General features: G+C 40.6%; 1 protein-coding gene across 1 annotated transcript; it reads left to right on the top strand.

Annotated features, from left to right (window-relative positions):
- Window positions 1-77: 77 nt before the first annotated feature.
- Window positions 78-17,380, top strand: fxyd6 (FXYD domain containing ion transport regulator 6). The gene is made up of 8 exons (XM_033630405.2): window positions 78-335; window positions 10,717-10,770; window positions 11,227-11,250; window positions 13,376-13,411; window positions 13,539-13,613; window positions 13,887-13,923; window positions 14,042-14,091; window positions 16,097-17,380. The coding sequence occupies exons 2-8, from the start codon at window positions 10,722-10,724 to the stop codon at window positions 16,132-16,134; spliced, it is 309 nt and encodes a 102-aa protein (XP_033486296.1). The 5' UTR covers window positions 78-335; window positions 10,717-10,721; the 3' UTR covers window positions 16,135-17,380.
- Window positions 17,381-18,080: the final 700 nt, after the last annotated feature.

Below are 18,080 nucleotides of genomic sequence, written 5' to 3'. Positions count from 1 at the left end.
GAGGTGATCCATCACAAGCTGTCAATCACGCATTATGCTGGGGGTCTATGATGGGTGTGTGTGTGTGTGTGTGTGTGAGTGTGTGAGTGAGATAGAGAGGGAGGGAGAGAAGAGACAGAGCAACAGAGAGGGTTCAGCGCACTGAATAAGCAGTCATTACAGGAGTCACATTGTTATCCATCACATCTATTTTTTCCAGGACAAGTAGATGTGAGCAGTGTGCACATATTGACAGATGAGAATATTTGGAACAAAAAACCTTGTGAGACAAGCTGATTGATTTTTCAGGGTGGATATCAGTTTGTTTGGCAAACGGTCCGCTGGAGGAACAAGTGGTAAGTTGACAAGCGCGCATATTTGATGTCTTAGATGGTGTTATTGCTGTTTTATTGTCGGGGAAAAATGAGAGTCAGGAGGGGTCACGATAGCCATGAAAGATGGATTGGAAGGGGGTGCAAATGTGGTTATAATTAATTATGATATAAGTATTTTTCAGGACACATTAGTTCGTTTTATTTATAGGATTTTCAGTGAATAACGCATATTTCCAGGTGAGATTATTTTACGCCAGCATGTGTGGTGTTTGCACTGTTACACACAATGCTGGACGTGCTCTCATTAACTTGCAGGGATGACGTTTAGTACAACGCTGCTTGTTGTTTATCAGCGCTTCAGAATGAGGGTGTGTCTGCTGGCACTGATCACTGTAACCTTCATGGTTGCGCGGCAGAAAAAACACACATATCCCGTTTGTAAATGTGGATCAATAAAGCCTCAAAAAAACAGGAGCGCGACCGATTGACTTAATGATATCGTCAGCCTTGTGGGAGCAAGTTGAAACCCAAATATCAGATGTCGTATGTGATGTCACTGCTCTTGTATTATAAACGGTTACACTGGGAGGGAAGATCACAAGGCGCATGATGGCTTGTTTCTCCGCTCCATCTGATGATCCACAGGTTGAGGGGCGCACAAGTGGATGAATGCGCAGACGTCACGCGTCGGATGCTGAAACATATTGTGTCAATTGTTTATTGTGAGTGAAATCTTGCAGCGCGTGGTAACTGGCGGTGCCATGTAGGCTGTACGTTCATATCATAACGGAGAGGTTATTAGTGCGTTATTGAGGTCGCTCTTTGTTGTCCGCGCGCAAGTTACACAGGTAACAAAAGCCGCTGGATTTACAGTCACTATCCCCTACAGCTGATGCATTTATTCATACATGAATGTGTGGGGATTCATATTAGAAACCAATTGAAGTCCAACAGAATAAGTTTGACTTTACAGCTACGTGCCACACCCCGTGCTCCTTTATGCACTGCATGCACCCCGGTTGTCTTTGTGTTTCCATACGAGCCATTTAACGCTCAGGTCCAGATTATTTGGCAGTCGGAGGCAGTTACCGTGGAGATAACTGGACAATATGGAACGACGCACATTGTTGTCATGGTGATGTAACATCATTATGATGGCTGCAAAAGGGGGCCAAGTTGTTTTTTTCCACAAAGGTTATAGAGACCTGTGGTGGGACCTATTTAGCTGCCCTACTTTGTTTTTTATTCGTGTTAGGAAATAGGAAATAGATTTTTGTTTGAGGTTAAGACTGGTGTGTTTAATTTTTTGAATACTCAAAAGCCTCAGAGTCCTGCACATCCGCACGCACACACACGAAAGCCTAGAGTGAAATTGGGTGATATGGTACAGTGATGACCTCACATTTAAACCTTGCATTTGAAGAAAGACAAACTCCACAATCCGACAGGCACTTAAAGACAAACACAGTTGAAGTTGCACCTCTCAGACGTACAGTGATCAGAGTGTCCTTAATCTCCTGATCGCACCAAGGACACAGTTAAGGAGGTTGGCAGGGTGTGGTCTAGTGTACATAAGAATGGACACTCATTTAAATATAGTTTTTCTCTCATGACCTTGTTGGTTAAATTATGATTTTAGATGTTGTGTTACAAAGATATGTGTCACTTCGATCTTAAGCTTGTCTGAGACTCACACATTTGCCAGACAGTCTCATGTCAAAGGTCAGATCAATATTTTTTATGTCTGAGTGACTGTTGAGCACTCTACTGCCCTTGTCCACTTCCTTTCACTGCTTCCGTTGCTTTTAGGTATGTCGTCTCATTGATCCCCCTCCTGTTTCTCCCTCTCTCTCACCACATTCCCTGACCTTTCCCTTTTTACTTCTCTGTGTATGTTGTACTGGAAATGCCACCATCGTACAACAGACTGCCCTTCCCCTGCCCTCTCTATTCAGACAGTGTCTCCTCTGCATGCCCTTCACTTGTACTCTCCTGCTAGACAATGTCTGTCCCTGTCTGCTCGTCTCCCATTCTCTCTGTCTTTCAGCCTGCCCTTTCCTTGTCCCCACATTACAGAAAACAGCCTCCCTGCCTGCTATTTCCTTGTCCTCCCCAAAACAGATACAGTCACCCTTCCTGGCCCTTTCTTGTCCTCTCCTCCCAGACAAAGGGAAGTCTGGCTCTGGAATTTGATATTGCTTAACAATAGTGCAGATAAGGCAGGTTAAGGGAAGATGGAGAGGCAACTGCTCAGGTGCCATGTTTGATACTTGAGGAGAGAAAGGCTGGTGCTGAATAGCTGTTTGAGACATTACATTTGGCAGTGCCATTCTGCAAACACCTTAAGGGATTCTCAAGGGACACAGATGTGACACTGACCCACTAACCTACTCTAAAGAGATTCATGTAGCACCCTAACAAGAGTTATATTGTTTACAAGGATCTCATCATTTACTTAATAATAATAATAATAATAATAACTTTATTTATATAGCACCTTTTAAAAACAAAGTTTACAAAGTGCTTTGACAAACAAAGCAAAATCAGTACAATCAACAATATAACAGCAGCAGGTAATACAGCAACAACACACAATATAGCAGAGGCAGACATATACAACATGGCAGCAATAAGGTAGCAGCAAGGAGTACAGGAGAAAACAGCAAAGGGAATAAAATAAGTAAATGCAATACAACTAAAACACTAATAAATAAACAATACAAGAAAAAGAGGGGAACGACGACATCACATAAAAGCAAGTCTATAAAAATGGGTTTTAAGAAGTGTTTTAAAAGAAGTCACTGATTCTGCAAACCTTTGATCCTTGGGCAGGTCGTTCCAAAGCCGAGGGGCCCTGATGGAAAAAGCTCGGTCACCCTTAGACTTCAGCCTCTACTCTGGAACAACCAAAAGGCCCCTGCCTGAGGATCTAAGGCTGCGCACAGGCTCATATGGGGTCAACATATCTGTTATATAGCTAGGGGCCAGACCCAGACGTGCTTTAAAAGTGATCAGTAAAATCTTAAAATCAATTCTAAAACAGACAGGGAGCCAATGAAGGGAAGCAAGAATAGGAGTGATGTGATGTCGTCTGTTAAAACCAGTGAGAAGCCTAGCTGCTGCGTTTTGAACTAGTTGGAGGCGGGAGAGTGATTTATGGTTGAAGGAGGGAGTTACAGTAGTCTAGTCTGGAGAAGATGAATGCATGGATAACTTTTTCTAGGTCAGGGCGTGAAAGCATGGGTTTAATTTTTGAAATAATTTGTAACTGATAGAAACAGGACTGAACAACTTCCTTGATGTGGGGTTGAAAACTGAGATCTGAATCAAATATAACTCCAAGATTTTTGGCTGTGGGCTGAACATTTGAGGATAATGGACCGAGATTGTTTTTGATGAGGCTGATTGATTTTGAGGAACTGAACAGCAGAATTTCTGATTTTGAGTTTTTGAGTTGAAGAAAATTTTGTGCCATCCAACAGTTGATATCTTTGATACAGTCTACGACAGCAGCTAGGCTTCTGGGGTCACTGGGTCTCAGCGGGAGGTATATCTGTGTGTCGTCCGCATAACAATGAAAAGAGACATTGTGCCGCTGAATGATATGACCGAGAGGAAGCATATAAATAGAAAATAAAATTGGACCTAAAATCGAACCCTGCGGTACACCACAGGTAATGTGAGCTGTTGAAGATGAGTGATTACCTATGGTGACCGCAAAGGTTCTTTCTAAAAGATAAGAATAAAACCAACTAAGTGCAGTGTCCCTGATGCCAACCCAGGTTTTAAGACTTCAAGTGTGGGTCAACAAATTTTACATTATTCACAGTATTCAAAAAAACTACAACTCCCAGGAGGTGGAGCTCCTACCACCAGGGTTGCACACAGGTGTCTTGCATACAGCCAGTGATTAGACTGAGATTGGTTACTTTTACCAGCCTGTCCATTGCCTCATGTACGTTCTAATGAAGGTCAAATAGACTGAAAGCTCAACAATAAAGTGACACACTGCGCAGATGTAAGTGTGCGGAAGTCTTTTTCTACCAATCTGGACTTACTGATGTTTCCAGCACCTTGCCAAGACCGAGCTGAGCGGAGCGGTAGCTATTCTGCATCAACAAATTTCACATAAAATGGAGCCAGACTGAAAAATCAGGTTTACAGTTATCGGCGTTGGAAGAAATTGCAGTACAGAATTGCTTAAGATATGTCTAAAGCATTCAGCAACAAAACCCTGATAACTGATAACTCAAACAACCTGAGAACATATGACACAGTATTTTGTTGTCAAGAAGGATTAAATTATCTGATAACTTCTAAAATGAAACCTGCTTTCGGCTAACTACTGTTCATAACCAAAGCAGAACTGTAACAGGTGTTGTGGTGTGAATGGACATCCAGTGTTTTAAGTCTGACTGATTACTTAGCCTTTAACCCCAGACCATCTTTGGTTCCTCCAGGATCAGCGGAGGTTTTCCTGCGGGCCACTTAACCCTGAACACTTACTGTCATATCTGTGCTATTAACAAGTGTCTTACTTGGAAGAGACACAGCAGTGCATCCGATATTCTGCCTTTCCATTAGTCTCACATTGACATACCTATCTTTATAACTGCCACAGCAAGAGAGCATCCAGCTGAACACACATCATTCCATATTTTCTCTTGCTAAATATAGAGCCAGGGGGATTGGGGGATGCTATTTAGGAACATTTTGCAAATGGATGAGTAGCTGCCTCGTGCACACTTTATGTTTCCGAACGAAGTTTTCCATTATCAGTGTGAAGCTTTTTACTTTTCGAGGAACACTTAATGTTCCTCACTGAAATCATAACAGAAGGGAGAGTGTGATAGTTAGCCGATGGAGAGCTGGATGCCGGATCTTCCACGTAGACTGTATTTTCATCTGTCCATTTAGGCAGATAGGTAGAGTTTTTCACATCAGTTGAGCTGAAATGATGATTGAAAAATGAGGGAATCAGTCAGTCAGTGAAAAATTCGGCTTGCAGCACGATAAAGCAGTACACATGCTTGTGAAGTCAACTATGTTAATTCAATTATGTGTGCTGTTTGAAAGAATAAACAGAGATGACCTGCTTATTGAGTGTTTGTTCTGCTGTAACTGTTCTAAATGCTCTGACAAAAACAAATCACAGTGTGTGTGATGTTTTCAACTTAAAACCAGGTCGTAGAGGAGGCTGTCAAGTGGTGAAGAAAAAGGATATGACAAAAATGTTCTTGCTTTAATGAGAAGTTCTTGTTTTACAGTATTCTTTTCATGTTCACATTTTTATCGTTATTGTGACATATTTTATCAGTAAATATCAAAGGATTCCATTTTACAGGATACGTTTCATGTCAGAACAATGTATTAATTAGTCTTGCATCATAAAATTTCACCAAATCAGCATATCTCATTAAAACAAACTTTCCTCGTAATAAAATGATAGGTTCGTCTGTTGTAATATCGAGGAAATATCACAGCATGAAAATTACTTCGTATAACGTAAAAGGATCTTGTAACAACAAAGTTTGTTGACATAACTAGAGCAACATCTCTGTAATGGTGGCAGCATACCCTGCCGTATGGAGGACACACCTGCCTTAGTGAGAAATAAATTTCCCACCTGCTGCACTAGAGCTCGATTGGTGTTTATTAATGTGCCTGAAGTGATGTACAGTTTGGGGCCAACCATCAATCATCACCTCTGATGTGAAAGAAAGATGTGCCGATGTGACAGACATGCCTTCAAAGACTATATTGTCGTATCTCATGATTCATATCTGTGTTTGGTTTTTAACTAGACTGTAAAGTGCCACTCTGAATGCATCATATTTTCCACAACGCGTACGCTGTGACGCCGAAAAAGACCTTGAGACAAACTTCAAAGGTTTTTATTTGAATGTGCAGTCAGACGTGAAATGGAAAATCCTCATTAGAAGAAGAAATTCTCTTTTTTTGTCGCTAGCATTCGTAATGTTAAATAACTTTACTATTTTTCGTGTATGTACACTCATAAAGAATGGTAATGTAAAGCAAGAAACATGAGAGCTTGTCATAAAAATTCAGTCTGCGTCAATAAACTCAAGTATGCATGACAACATCCAAACAAACATAAAAACAAAAATAGAAAATTCCAGTTAACTATTTTATCTGGGGTCACATAGGGCTGATTTTCATTTTAAGGATAGGTACCATTAGTCTAATGGATGTCATGTTACTCTGTTGTCATCTTGTGTCACATTATTTCATAAATGTCTGTGTTACCGTGTGTTGCACAGATCTGTACGAGGATTAACAAATCAATTATACGAAGCACCAACAAATAAACTGGGCAGAAATGCTCTGCTAATGACTATAATGGATTCTGCTCATTTAAGTGCACTATGTGCTCCACCACTGATACATCTGAGTAGAGACAAACAGCCAGATGGGTTGATGAACATAAATGGACAGTCAGTCAGAGAGACAGTCAGTCAGATGGATGGAAGGAAATGAAGCCATGCACACAGACAGACGGATGGTAAAGCCTTAGTTGAACAAAACTTCTGGACTCTTGAAGGCTTGAATAGATACTTCTATAGCTTGTGAACAGGGAACACTTGTTGCACTGCAGACTTGCCTCTTGCTTTTTTTTACTGTGGAACTTTTATATTCCTCATCAAATGCATTGCTGTCAAATCTTGCCACTCATCTGTATTTGTTACACTTTGTTCCTTTGAGGGCTTTTCCCTTGGCATTTCTGGCACCGAGTCAAATCATGCTGCATTGATTTGCATTTCCATTACCACTTAAAATGCACCAGGTTGAGTCGAGTCTTCCCCCGAGATGGACATCTCCGGAGTTGAGTCAAGGCTCTCCAGACCTACCCCAAGCGGGTTGTTCCGATGTCATGTGGGCATTTTTAACATCATTATTTAGCCCGTTCTCATTCTGAAGTCATCACATACCTCCACTTTGTCAATGATTTCAGCATCAGACACCTGGAGCTGAGTTATGAGTTACAGTTCACTGCCAGTACAAGTTATGAAACGCGGTCGGGTGGCATCACTGTGTAACACAACTTTTTGCATCATAATGATACTCCACCGATAAGCCAGGACAGCACCTTTCATGGCAGTATGATATGCTGCTGGATGGCGTCAGGTTGAAACACTGCTGGTAACAGCGTAATATAAGGAGCAGGAAAGTCCCTGTAGGGTGGGATGGGTGGTGGATGGGTCCAGCAAACCCCGGACTTTCACTCAGGAGCCTGGTGTTTGCTTCCCGAATGCCAAACCAAGATTGTTTTTTTCTTAACCTAACCATGTGCTTTTGTTGACATCCAAGCATTGGTAGCATGTCCTTGAACGTCCATAGTAGACACAAGAGGATACCTAGCGTGTAATATGTAGACGTAAAAAGCCATTGACAAAGCGGTGATATATGACGACTTGGGATGAGAATATGTTGCATTTTTAATAATGCAAATAAAGAAACCATCAGAAGAATAATGCATGGGCCCATTTTATATGCATGCAAATACTTGTATTGACTGTGCCAAACAAAGACCTAGCTATCTGCAACTTTTTAAGTTGGAATGTTTTCTCACGTTATTCAATGCATGAGTGGACGTCATAAATCAATCAACACACCTCAAAGGGAAATGTCTGTATATTTGAACCTGGGTCCTATTTTACCATGTTTTAACATGTAACTATATGGAGACAACAGTTTGAAACAAGATGCAATACTCCCTATGGGCAATTGTGCAATGTCAATTAACGTCCAAAAAAAGCGCTTGTTTTTGCCACTGACAGGCTCAGATTATTGTTAGAAGTGTCTGACAACATTATGGAAAAGGCCATACAGAGAAACTAAATGTTATTCTTTACCTTTCGTTGATCTGTTTGTTACTGTGTGTAACCAAGTCTCGCTCAAGGAGAAGTCTAAAATCTTATGGACTTTTCCACATGATCAAAATCAGCAAAATATTCAGCCACAACATTTACATTTTTTTTAGATAACACTAAGCTACATTTTCTGTACTCCAACATAACATTTGCTATTTCCATTTTCATTTTCTAGGACTTCTCTCTCCAACTCTAACTAACGTTACCACCTTTGTTTTTCCTTCATCAAGTCACATCTCGTGAGATTTCAGAACAAGAGTTCTCCTTGAGTGAGACTTGATAACAATAACAAACAGACCAGCAAAAGAAAAACACTTCTCTGTAGCATTCTTTCTGTAATGTTGTCAGACACCTCTGAGCCTGTCAGTTGCAAAAACAAGCTCTCATACTGGATGTATAACGGTTCACAATTGCCCATGGGGATTACATTGCAGCCTGTGTCGCTGATGCGGCTGGAGCAGTGTTTCTCAGTATGGGACGAGTTTACACAATTGTTGTCTCTATTAGTTAGACACAAAAACACAGGTTAAAATACAGACATTTTCCTCAAAATGTTATGACATCTTTAATAATTTCATTTGTTTTTATTGCCTCTCCTGCATGAAATATGCTTTAGTGATGAGTGGAACTTTAAGTGCATTTTAACCGGATAATGCAAACTGGAAGTACTCTATTTCCTCACTTGGAGATAAAAAGCAGTGTAGCGTCATTACACTGCACTCTGGCAGACTATGCTTCCCAAGACATTGTGAGCAAACTGGTGGCAATGGGCATCCTGCGTACATTCTTGCAGTGCCAAGAGACAATTGAAAAACTCTTGACAACAAGAAAGCTGTTTTCCACAACACCAGTGGGGCAGACACAAAAATATTTAATTGGTTCCCAAGCACAAGCTAGTCATCAGTTAAAGACGCACCTTTAGCCTTATTGTATGGAGATGCAAATCCCTGCAGTGCTAGACTGACCCACTGAGCCAAGCCAGACTAAGCACATGTATATGTAAAAAGGCTATTAGTCCCTCCTCTTCATCCACATCCCTTCTTCCTCAAAGACTATTTGTTGTTGTTCCCTACCTGTCCACCAGATGCCCTCAGACTTTTTCACAGGACTTCGTCATTCTTATGCTCACCTGTTTCCACTTCCATTATCAGCCCTGCAGTCACATAGTTCCCAGAGCAGGTATTTCAAAGGGTAATGCAGGGGAACACTTCATAGATAGGTTAGATAATGGTTCATCACCATATTGAGTGATTCGGTACAGTGGTGTTTTGAGCCAAACACTAAAACATGTTCACATTGATACCAGGCTGATGTTTGGTGGTTGTAATGTTTACCATCTTCACCATCCTGGTTTAGTGGGTAGCATGTTAACAATTCTCAACTAACAGTAAACACAAAGTACAGCTGAGGCTGATGAGTGATGTCATTAGTTTTGCAGATATTTAGTCATTAAACCAAAGTATTGGACGAATTAAAATTTTGACCTGACGATGCCCATCATAATCGAGTGGCTCACTTATGCTCAACATTAAAAATGTATACAGACACAGATGGACCCTTCTGTCCATACTCTGTGGTCATTTTGTCTGTATTTGTGCATGTTTTCTGAAAACTTACAGGTACAGACAAATTGGAGCAGTACCACTAAAAAACGTGGGGTCAGTGTGGTATTGTACAAACAAGATGCGACCATAGGAGATGATGAAGGCATTTTAAAAATGGCAGAATTTAAGGAATTGGTAACGATGACGTTGAAAATGATATTCCATCCAAATGCTTCCATGTATTTCCTGGCCTTTTGACTTTGCCCTCCACTGCCATCTAGTGGGTATATCTACTCTGTCATACAGAAAGTATGGAAGTGATGGTCACAATGTTTGAAATGAACATGTCTATTTTGTATGGGAGTATAAATGAGCCTTAAGAGTCATAGATATATAAAGAATTATGTGGAAATCCATCCAAAAGTTGTCAATTCATGTTACCAAAAACCAAAAATGTCACAAATCACCAAAGTCTTTAGGATTCATCCTCTGAGGAACACGAATGTCTGAACAAAGTTTCATGACAATCTGTGCAGGAATCATTGAGATACCCCCAGAGCCATGCAGCTAGGTGCTATGTGTTTAGCAATATAAATTAGCTGAACATGAACATGTTTTGTAGGAGACACAATTGGCATGTGTGCATTGAATAGCCTGCATGAAAATGGGCCAAGGTTGTGTGATGTCCACAGGGAGGAAGGAGTAATCTGCCAGGAAAAGAGAACATGTATGCAGGCTCTGAACATGGATCGTTATGCAAGATAAAAACTATATCCGTAGGCCTTTTAAATCAGTTAAACTCCAGGGGTTTGGACGGAGCCAGCGTTGTGTGATGTGATTCCCCTTTTACACACCCCTTACGGTGCTGCATGTCTGCTTGTGTTGTAACACAGACCTCTCTCACTGTATTTTTTGTCTTTCTTTCATTCTCTCTCACCCTCCCTCTTTATTACTCTATGTCAACAGTTGCCATGGAAACTATTTTGCTCTTCCTCTCTTCGCTTCTGGTGTGTGTGGCTGGTAAGCTCCTCCCCTATACTTACATCCATGCATACGTGTGTACACACTAATTGTCCATAGGGAGGCAGTGTCAGGGCAGGGAGTGATGTCACATGAAAAGGCACTCGCTGGGTGTGGGCTCATAGCAAAACATCAATTATTGCTTCAGGGCTTTGTTTGTGGGTTTCACAGACGGGCTGTGTCACTGACTGTGTGTGTGAGGTCTGTTTATAGTGTGTGATTAGATGTAAGACACGTAAACACATGCTCACATGTTCACGCACTATAAATAGATGACGTGGTGCTGCTTTTTGTGACACTTAGAGCTGGTGTTAAGAAAGACATAGAGAGATTAGTCGATAGAGAGATGGATAGTGTTGAAGTATTTTTCACTCATGGTCTCAAATCTAATTTCCTGTCCTTCTTTTTCCTTTCACCCTCTGACTCAAACCACTTCCCTTCTTTGCTGCCTCTCAGCTGTGGCAGACCCCAGTGCACAGGGTGAGTAAACTTGATGCAATCTCTAATGGGGTCATCTTCGGTCCTAACAGCCACAGAGGAAGGTCTATTGGTTTCTGCATTGAATCAAACCCTTATGGATTACCCCCCCACAGCAAACAGTGGCAGATGAATAGATTAAGCCCAAGAATGACCAGACTCAACAGTGTGCTGATTACAAAGAGCTCTTTACAGTGAAATCAATTCTGAAGCCATGAGAGTGGTTCTTTGAAAGGAAAGTGGTGATAATGAATATTTATGAATAACCACATATGAAATTCTAATGCATTAAGTGTTGACAATACCATTACTTTTTCAAACCCTATCCAGACTAGAATGTTATTTGCAGCCATTTCTCATAGAAATTACATTTGTATATGGTTAATTTGAACAAGCAAATATGTTTTCGAGGCAAACCCAATACCAAGCAATTATGTTTTCTATTAACATAATAAGGAAAATGTTGTTAATTAAGGTACCTGGCAGCTCCCAAAAATGTTCATACTGAACGTATCAGCAAAATGTTCAATGATAATGTATTTCATTTGTTTCTCACCAAAATGACATTATTCACTTGTTGTTACTTTAGCATTTTCATCATTGTTATTATTATTATCAGCTGTTTTATTAATGTTTAAGTTAAATCATGATCTTTCCCTAACCTCAACCAAAGAGCCTTTGTTGCCTTAACCTAACCACAGACAGAAGTCTGGAAACGAACTTGGGATTCTGGTGTCAAAGTCCTGCACTCTCAGCCCGTTCTCATTTCGAAGTCATTGAATATTGACGCTTTGTCAGTGAATTTGGCATCAGACACCTGACACCAAAGCCACCTTTCATGGCAGTATAATACGCAGCTGGGCAGTGTCAGTTTGTATCGTGGCCTGACGTAGCCTTTTGCAGTGTTATGATATGCTGCCGGCCGGTGAATGGCACTTGTCGCTGAAATATGATATGCAGATGGGCGGTGTCAGATAATAACGCAGCCAGATGGAAACTGTCATGGCGGTATGATATGCTGCTAGTAATGAGGAGGAGCTGGAAAGTCCCTATAGGGTGGGTGGGAGGAGTGGTGGATCAGTCCAACAAACCCCCGGACTTTCACCCAGGAGCCTGCTGTTCGCTTCCCCTATGAATGTTGAGCTAAACGATGATGTTTGTTTCTTAACCGAACTATATGCTTTTGTCGCTGAAATCTAACCATGTGCTTTTGTTGACATCCCGGCATTGATAGTGGCAGTGGCAGGTAGTGGCTTCCCGGAATGTCAACAACAGACACAGGAGGACACCTAGCGCGTAATATGTACATGTGAAAGGCCACTGACAAATGGGCGGTATGTGACGCAGTACCCAACACAGAATTATGTCAGTCAGATTGGATTTGGCTGTTCAATATGAATATTTGACCATTCATACCTTTATCACGTGTTTTGGGTTAAAATAAGTACCTTTTGTAACATAACGTAATGTGACATAAATGCATCACGTGAGTGATGTCAGTGTGCGATGACTGTACGTGAATTTTGTAATATAATGTTAAAACAACATTGACTTTTGGTTTCACATTGGACATGAACTTTGATCTCTTGGGTGTACGTCTGGTTTAGTTTGACCCATCCAGGTCTCTTCCCTGCAACCCTATGCAAAATTTCTCACTCTATGTCAGCTGTTCTCAGCATTGAAGTATTGCCCTGAATGGCTGTACACTGAAGTTAGCTGAAAACCCAGTGCATTTCATAAAGATGCTAAAGGGTGCCTTTGGTTTTTATATCACCCACCGATGGGCATGACAAAGCCTTGGTGCCCTGGGCTGAATGGATGGGGTTAGCTAATCACCCCAAATCACATTTAATTGGGTGTATTTGTGTAACTGCCTCCAAGTTCAAGATGAGTTATCAAAAATAATTTTATGTTTTACAGAAAGAGGAACAAGGGACTTTGTTATAAAACACTCAAAGAGCCAAACATTTTGTATGTAAAATGAAATACAGAATACTTAAGACAGAGATACAGGATACAATTTGTAGAACTTGTAAAATGTATTTTCCATTTGTCTTTAAATGTGTTTGAACAACATTGATAAATCTGAACACCTCGGTTCTAAATGTTTTCTATTACATTTTTACAGATGGCAAAGAGACAGATGAGAACCCATTTGTTTATGGTAAGCTTAGAAAAGTTTTCTGTAAGCAACAGAGACAGTGTAAACCTTTATGCACTGAATGGTGCACTGATTACATTTCCTTCTTCCGCTCCTGTGTCTGTCATTCTGGCATCATCTGCTTGTGTAGACTACGAGAGCCTGAGGATTGGAGGATTGGCATTTGCCGTGGTGCTGTTCACACTGGGCATTCTTCTCATCCTTAGTAAGTCAATCTGTGTGTGTGTGTGTGTGTGTGTGTGCGCGTGCGTGCATGCGTGCCCTTTTATTATGTGTACATGCACTCTGTGTTATCAAGTGTTACAGTCAACTTAGGAATAATTAACAGTAAATGAATGAATTATTATTGCATTTCCACACTGTGTTACTACACCATCTTGTCATTTTTATTAATTATATCTTTATTAACAAGTAACAATGAACCACTGTAAACAGTGATGACACACAATGTGTAGGTAAAGATGTATGATCTTTCTAGGTCGAAGATGCCGCTGCAGTATCAACCAGAAGCCCAGGTATGTCAGTGTTCCTCTCTGATGGAAAAAAAACAACAAAGATTTGGTTTTGTAAGTGCTTTTCATTGTCATATTACATGATTTGGTTACCATGACAACCTGTGGATCCTCTCTTCAGGGCCCCCGGAGACGAGGAGGCACAAGAAGAGAACCTGATTGTCTCCATTGGTAAGATGCACATTTTAACTCTCTGTCAGCTCCTCTCACCTCTGGCTCAACCCACGACACAAATCCATAATTGAGTTTCCCTTTGGGAGTGCCCATAGCAGAGGGGAAGAGGGGGGGCGACTCGCTGTCTGTGCATGTGCTTACACATGATGAACTGTACTGTATGTGTGTACAGCAAGTACATACAAGTAATACGAATATTAAAAAACTGCTAATCTTTTTTCTTGTCTATCAAAAGTTTGATTACATACATATCGAGCTGTGTCTGGTTTTGATTCACTTCAATTAAGTTTAGAAATCAATGAGCAAAATTTGTTGAGGACATTTAGTTACCTTTCAGTTTTTGCCATAACATTTACTGTAGTTTCATGCATGGGCTGTTTTAAAATCCCTCCATGTGGTTACATTTCAGGATGCTCTAATAACTGAGATTTCACAGTGACCATCCTTTATAATGAAAGAAACAATCAAATACATGATCATTTTCACAGCATCCATTTCCCTGCTATTGATTCCTGAGTTTTTAATGGAAAGCAACCAAACATGTTCAGTCGTCACTAAAAAATGTAGTTCAGTCATTTTGCACATTCTCTGATGTCTCAGCTATTATCTGTATGTCAAGTGTTATGTGAAGCACAGAGCTCATTTAACAAACTGTTACAACAGAGTAGAATGGAGTGAGGGGATTAAAGCCTCAAAGTCATCAGAATTTGCATAATTTAAAGGAACATTGTGTAGGATTTAGTGGCGTCTATCTATGGGGATTGCAGATTGCACCCAGCTGAAACCTCTCCCGTGTGCCAAGCGTGATCTCCCAGTTGGAATTCCTTCAGTGCTCTTTGTTCAGATGGTTTTTACTGGGGGCCAAATTCTCACCAGAGGTCTCTTTCTCTCCAAAACAAACGAACTAGGTGATTAAAACTGCTAAAAACATTGATTAAAGAAGTTTCACTTTACAAATCAGTATTTCTCCAAAGGTGTTCAGCACATTGCCCAGCACCTAGCATTAATGCATGCTCAAATTTTTTTTGATAACTTAATATCTAGACGTTGGGGAGATTTTTCCCAAGAGCCGAATTATCCACAGAGGTCTTTTCCTCTCCAAATCAAACAAACCCATGAATTTAAACTGGTAAAAACACTGAACACAGCAGTTTGACATTACAAATCAGTGTTTCTCTGATGCTGTTCAGAACATTGCAAATGGGCTCATAGCTCAGCATGCTCACCATTTTTTCCTGATAACTTAAGATCCAGACGTTCAGGAGGTTTTCACCAAGAGCCAAATTATCTGCAGAGGTCTCTTCCTCTCCAAAACAAATAAAGCAGTTTTTTCTATGCTGTTCAGCTTGTCGCAGAGGGGCTGCTAACTACGCTGGCCAATGCAAAAATGTGAAAATCCAAATTAAATTTTCATATCTGGAGCCAGTGTTTGGTTTGTCTGTTCTGGCTTATTGTAGAAATATGGTGGTGCAACATGGCTCGGTGGACGAGGACCGGCTCCTTATTTAGATAAACAGTCCAAGTAACATAAAGTGAACATGATAATTATTATTTTCGGGCGATTATACAGAAAACATACTTATTATATTATATTCCATTTCTGTCAGTATAGCCCCTTAAATCCCACACACTGGACCTTTAATCAATTTTTAAAGTTTGAGATTTCAGAGGTGGAAGAAAGAAAGTTTTCAGATTGGCTTGCATAAAAGTAGTAATAGCACAGTAAAAAATAAACTTCACTACAAGTAGAAGTCTTGTATTTATGTAAATGAATTTACTGTCAGACGGTAAGAAACAAAGCTAAAAGCATCCTTTAGGAAAAGGTAAGTACTCACTAACTCTTCGTGAGGTGCAGAACTGTCACCATACAGTGATTCCATGTAAGTAAACTGAGTAAAGGAGAGAGAGAAGGACTGAAATATTTAATAACAAATGACTCTTGGTAAATTTATTGTTTTGCACTTGTCCTTCAACTAAATCCCTTGTCCTTTACTTCTTTCAGCTGCAAAGGCTGCCAAAGAGACTCCAGCAGAGAACTGAGGCAACTCTACTGTACCGAGCTGCCTTCTCAGATGATGATCAGTTTTATTTGATATTAAACCACTATAACACTGAAGAAATAGGTGATTATTATAACTGATTATATGACAGGGTAAGAGGGGAGATCTATGTGTAGAGGTGTAATATGTACATAAATCTTGTGCCCATAAGACAAACCTTTAGCCTGTTGTGCTCCACTTGTGACCATGCCAGTCCCTCAGTGCTCTTGTCTGTTCCCGTGCCTTTCTGTGACTCATTCCAGTTCTTTGTCTTAGCCAGAAAACCCCCTGACACAAGATTGTCTTTGAAGCTGTTGTGTGGTCCACTGTTCTTTGTTTTGTACTTCTATCTATTGCCTTTAAGTTTCAGGATTTGTCAGTTTGTTGCTTAGTTTGTCAAATGTCCTGAATAACGTTTGTCACTTTTGGATTATAGCATATATGCATAAGTACATATATAAATACAGATATAGTTTACTGATGAGATATACAGTTAAATATCCTTCATTTAGATCTACGTTTGAATGGTTGGGTGTGTTTGTGTGCATATCCTGTATATTCATGATGCATATATCACAAGTGCATGTGTATCTCTACATGTAAATGTGATGAGCCTTATATAAGACAATCTCAACTGCCACAGCTCTCTGACTGAGCACAGCAATGGTTTGCAGGTATCTGCACGAGCTCCGCCACTGCAGTCTTTTTACCATCTATAGTGGAGGGAGCTTCTGTATCAGCTGTCCCACTGCCTTTTTCTCCACGCATACTTTCCACTTCTCTGTCACTGGCTCCGCCAGGATTAGGTTGTCTCCAGTAGACTATGATTAGTTTACCCATACACACACTAGTGCTGCACATCTACGACGCCTGGGTCTCTTTCTTTTCTCTTTCTTGTTTGTACTTTAACTGCTTGCTCAGTCTCTAATGCCATGATGCTTTGACTGGTCATATATTACATTCCTGAATAAAGAGAGACCAAGTTTGGGTGCTGATTTTCAGATTAGTGATATTTAAGATTGACATTATTTATGTGCAAGACTACATTAATAGTAGCCTACTGTAAGCCAAATCATAGCGAGAGAACAAATGAACAGTCTTTGTTGTGAATCTCCTGTCAGGTGTCTGAGTGTTCTGAAGACGGCCACTGTACAAGTAAATGCTCTGTTCATTTTAAGCATGAGGCCCTGCTGTGTAGCCACCTGTTGTGCTTTTGGCATAAATTAATAAAAGTATGTCTGAACACATGTTATAATGTGGGTTTTGTGCTCATTTAGATGAAAACCAGATTTTAGTGTAGCTTTTTTTTTCCAGAATACCTTTCTAAGTTTCTTGTTTAAACATTGAACACAGGATAAAATCTGTCCATCAGTCTAAAAGTTGGGGGGAGGGGGCATCTTGAGGAGGAAGATAGCAGTCAGCTGTAAGTGGTACACAACATCTGAAAGCTGGGTACCTGACAATTAATACCAATGCCCAAGTCATTGGTCCTCTAGTTTCTCATGATACCAGTATCATTACTCTTGCTTTAAAACTCAGCCCACTACAGCCTCTTAAAAACAGGAATGTTAGCGGCCCCACAGGTCTCAAATTAATTAGGGTGATAAGGTGCTACTTGGTGCTGAAAAACGATATCAGAAAATGTGTTGTGCTCCTGATTCTGCTATGATTCCAAAGGTTGGCAGATATACTCTTTATTGGCGTCAGAGTACAAACTTTATGAGACTGCGCTGAAATATGGCTGTGGACGTGAAGAGATGTGTGTGTGTGTGTGTGTGTGTGTGTGTGTGTGTGTTAGAGGGGTGGATCTCTGAGGCGGGAGTTTGGTCTGCTGCACCCACCCCTGGCACACACACACGCACACACTCAGACACCTGGAGAGAGGTACTACAGAGCCTTCAGCAGCTCAGGTGAGTAATAACTTGCTTTTATTAACACATTTTAAAT

This window comes from Epinephelus lanceolatus, chromosome 4 (genome assembly GCF_041903045.1).
Source record: "Epinephelus lanceolatus isolate andai-2023 chromosome 4, ASM4190304v1, whole genome shotgun sequence".
NCBI lineage: Eukaryota > Metazoa > Chordata > Actinopteri > Perciformes > Serranidae > Epinephelus > Epinephelus lanceolatus.
The sequence above is the reverse complement of the archived record's forward strand: the minus strand, read 5'-3'. Positions and strand labels throughout refer to the sequence as shown.

Bases quoted from the DNA above. Each gene is read 5' to 3' on its own strand.
- fxyd6 (XM_033630405.2), top strand. From the start codon at position 10,722: ATGGAAACTATTTTGCTCTTCCTCTCTTCGCTTCTGGTGTGTGTGGCT. The intron at 11,251-13,375 runs GTGAGTAAACTT...ACATTTTTACAG, and splicing joins GGCAGACCCCAGTGCACAGG to ATGGCAAAGAGACAGATGAG. The intron at 13,412-13,538 runs GTAAGCTTAGAA...CTGCTTGTGTAG, and splicing joins TGAGAACCCATTTGTTTATG to ACTACGAGAGCCTGAGGATT.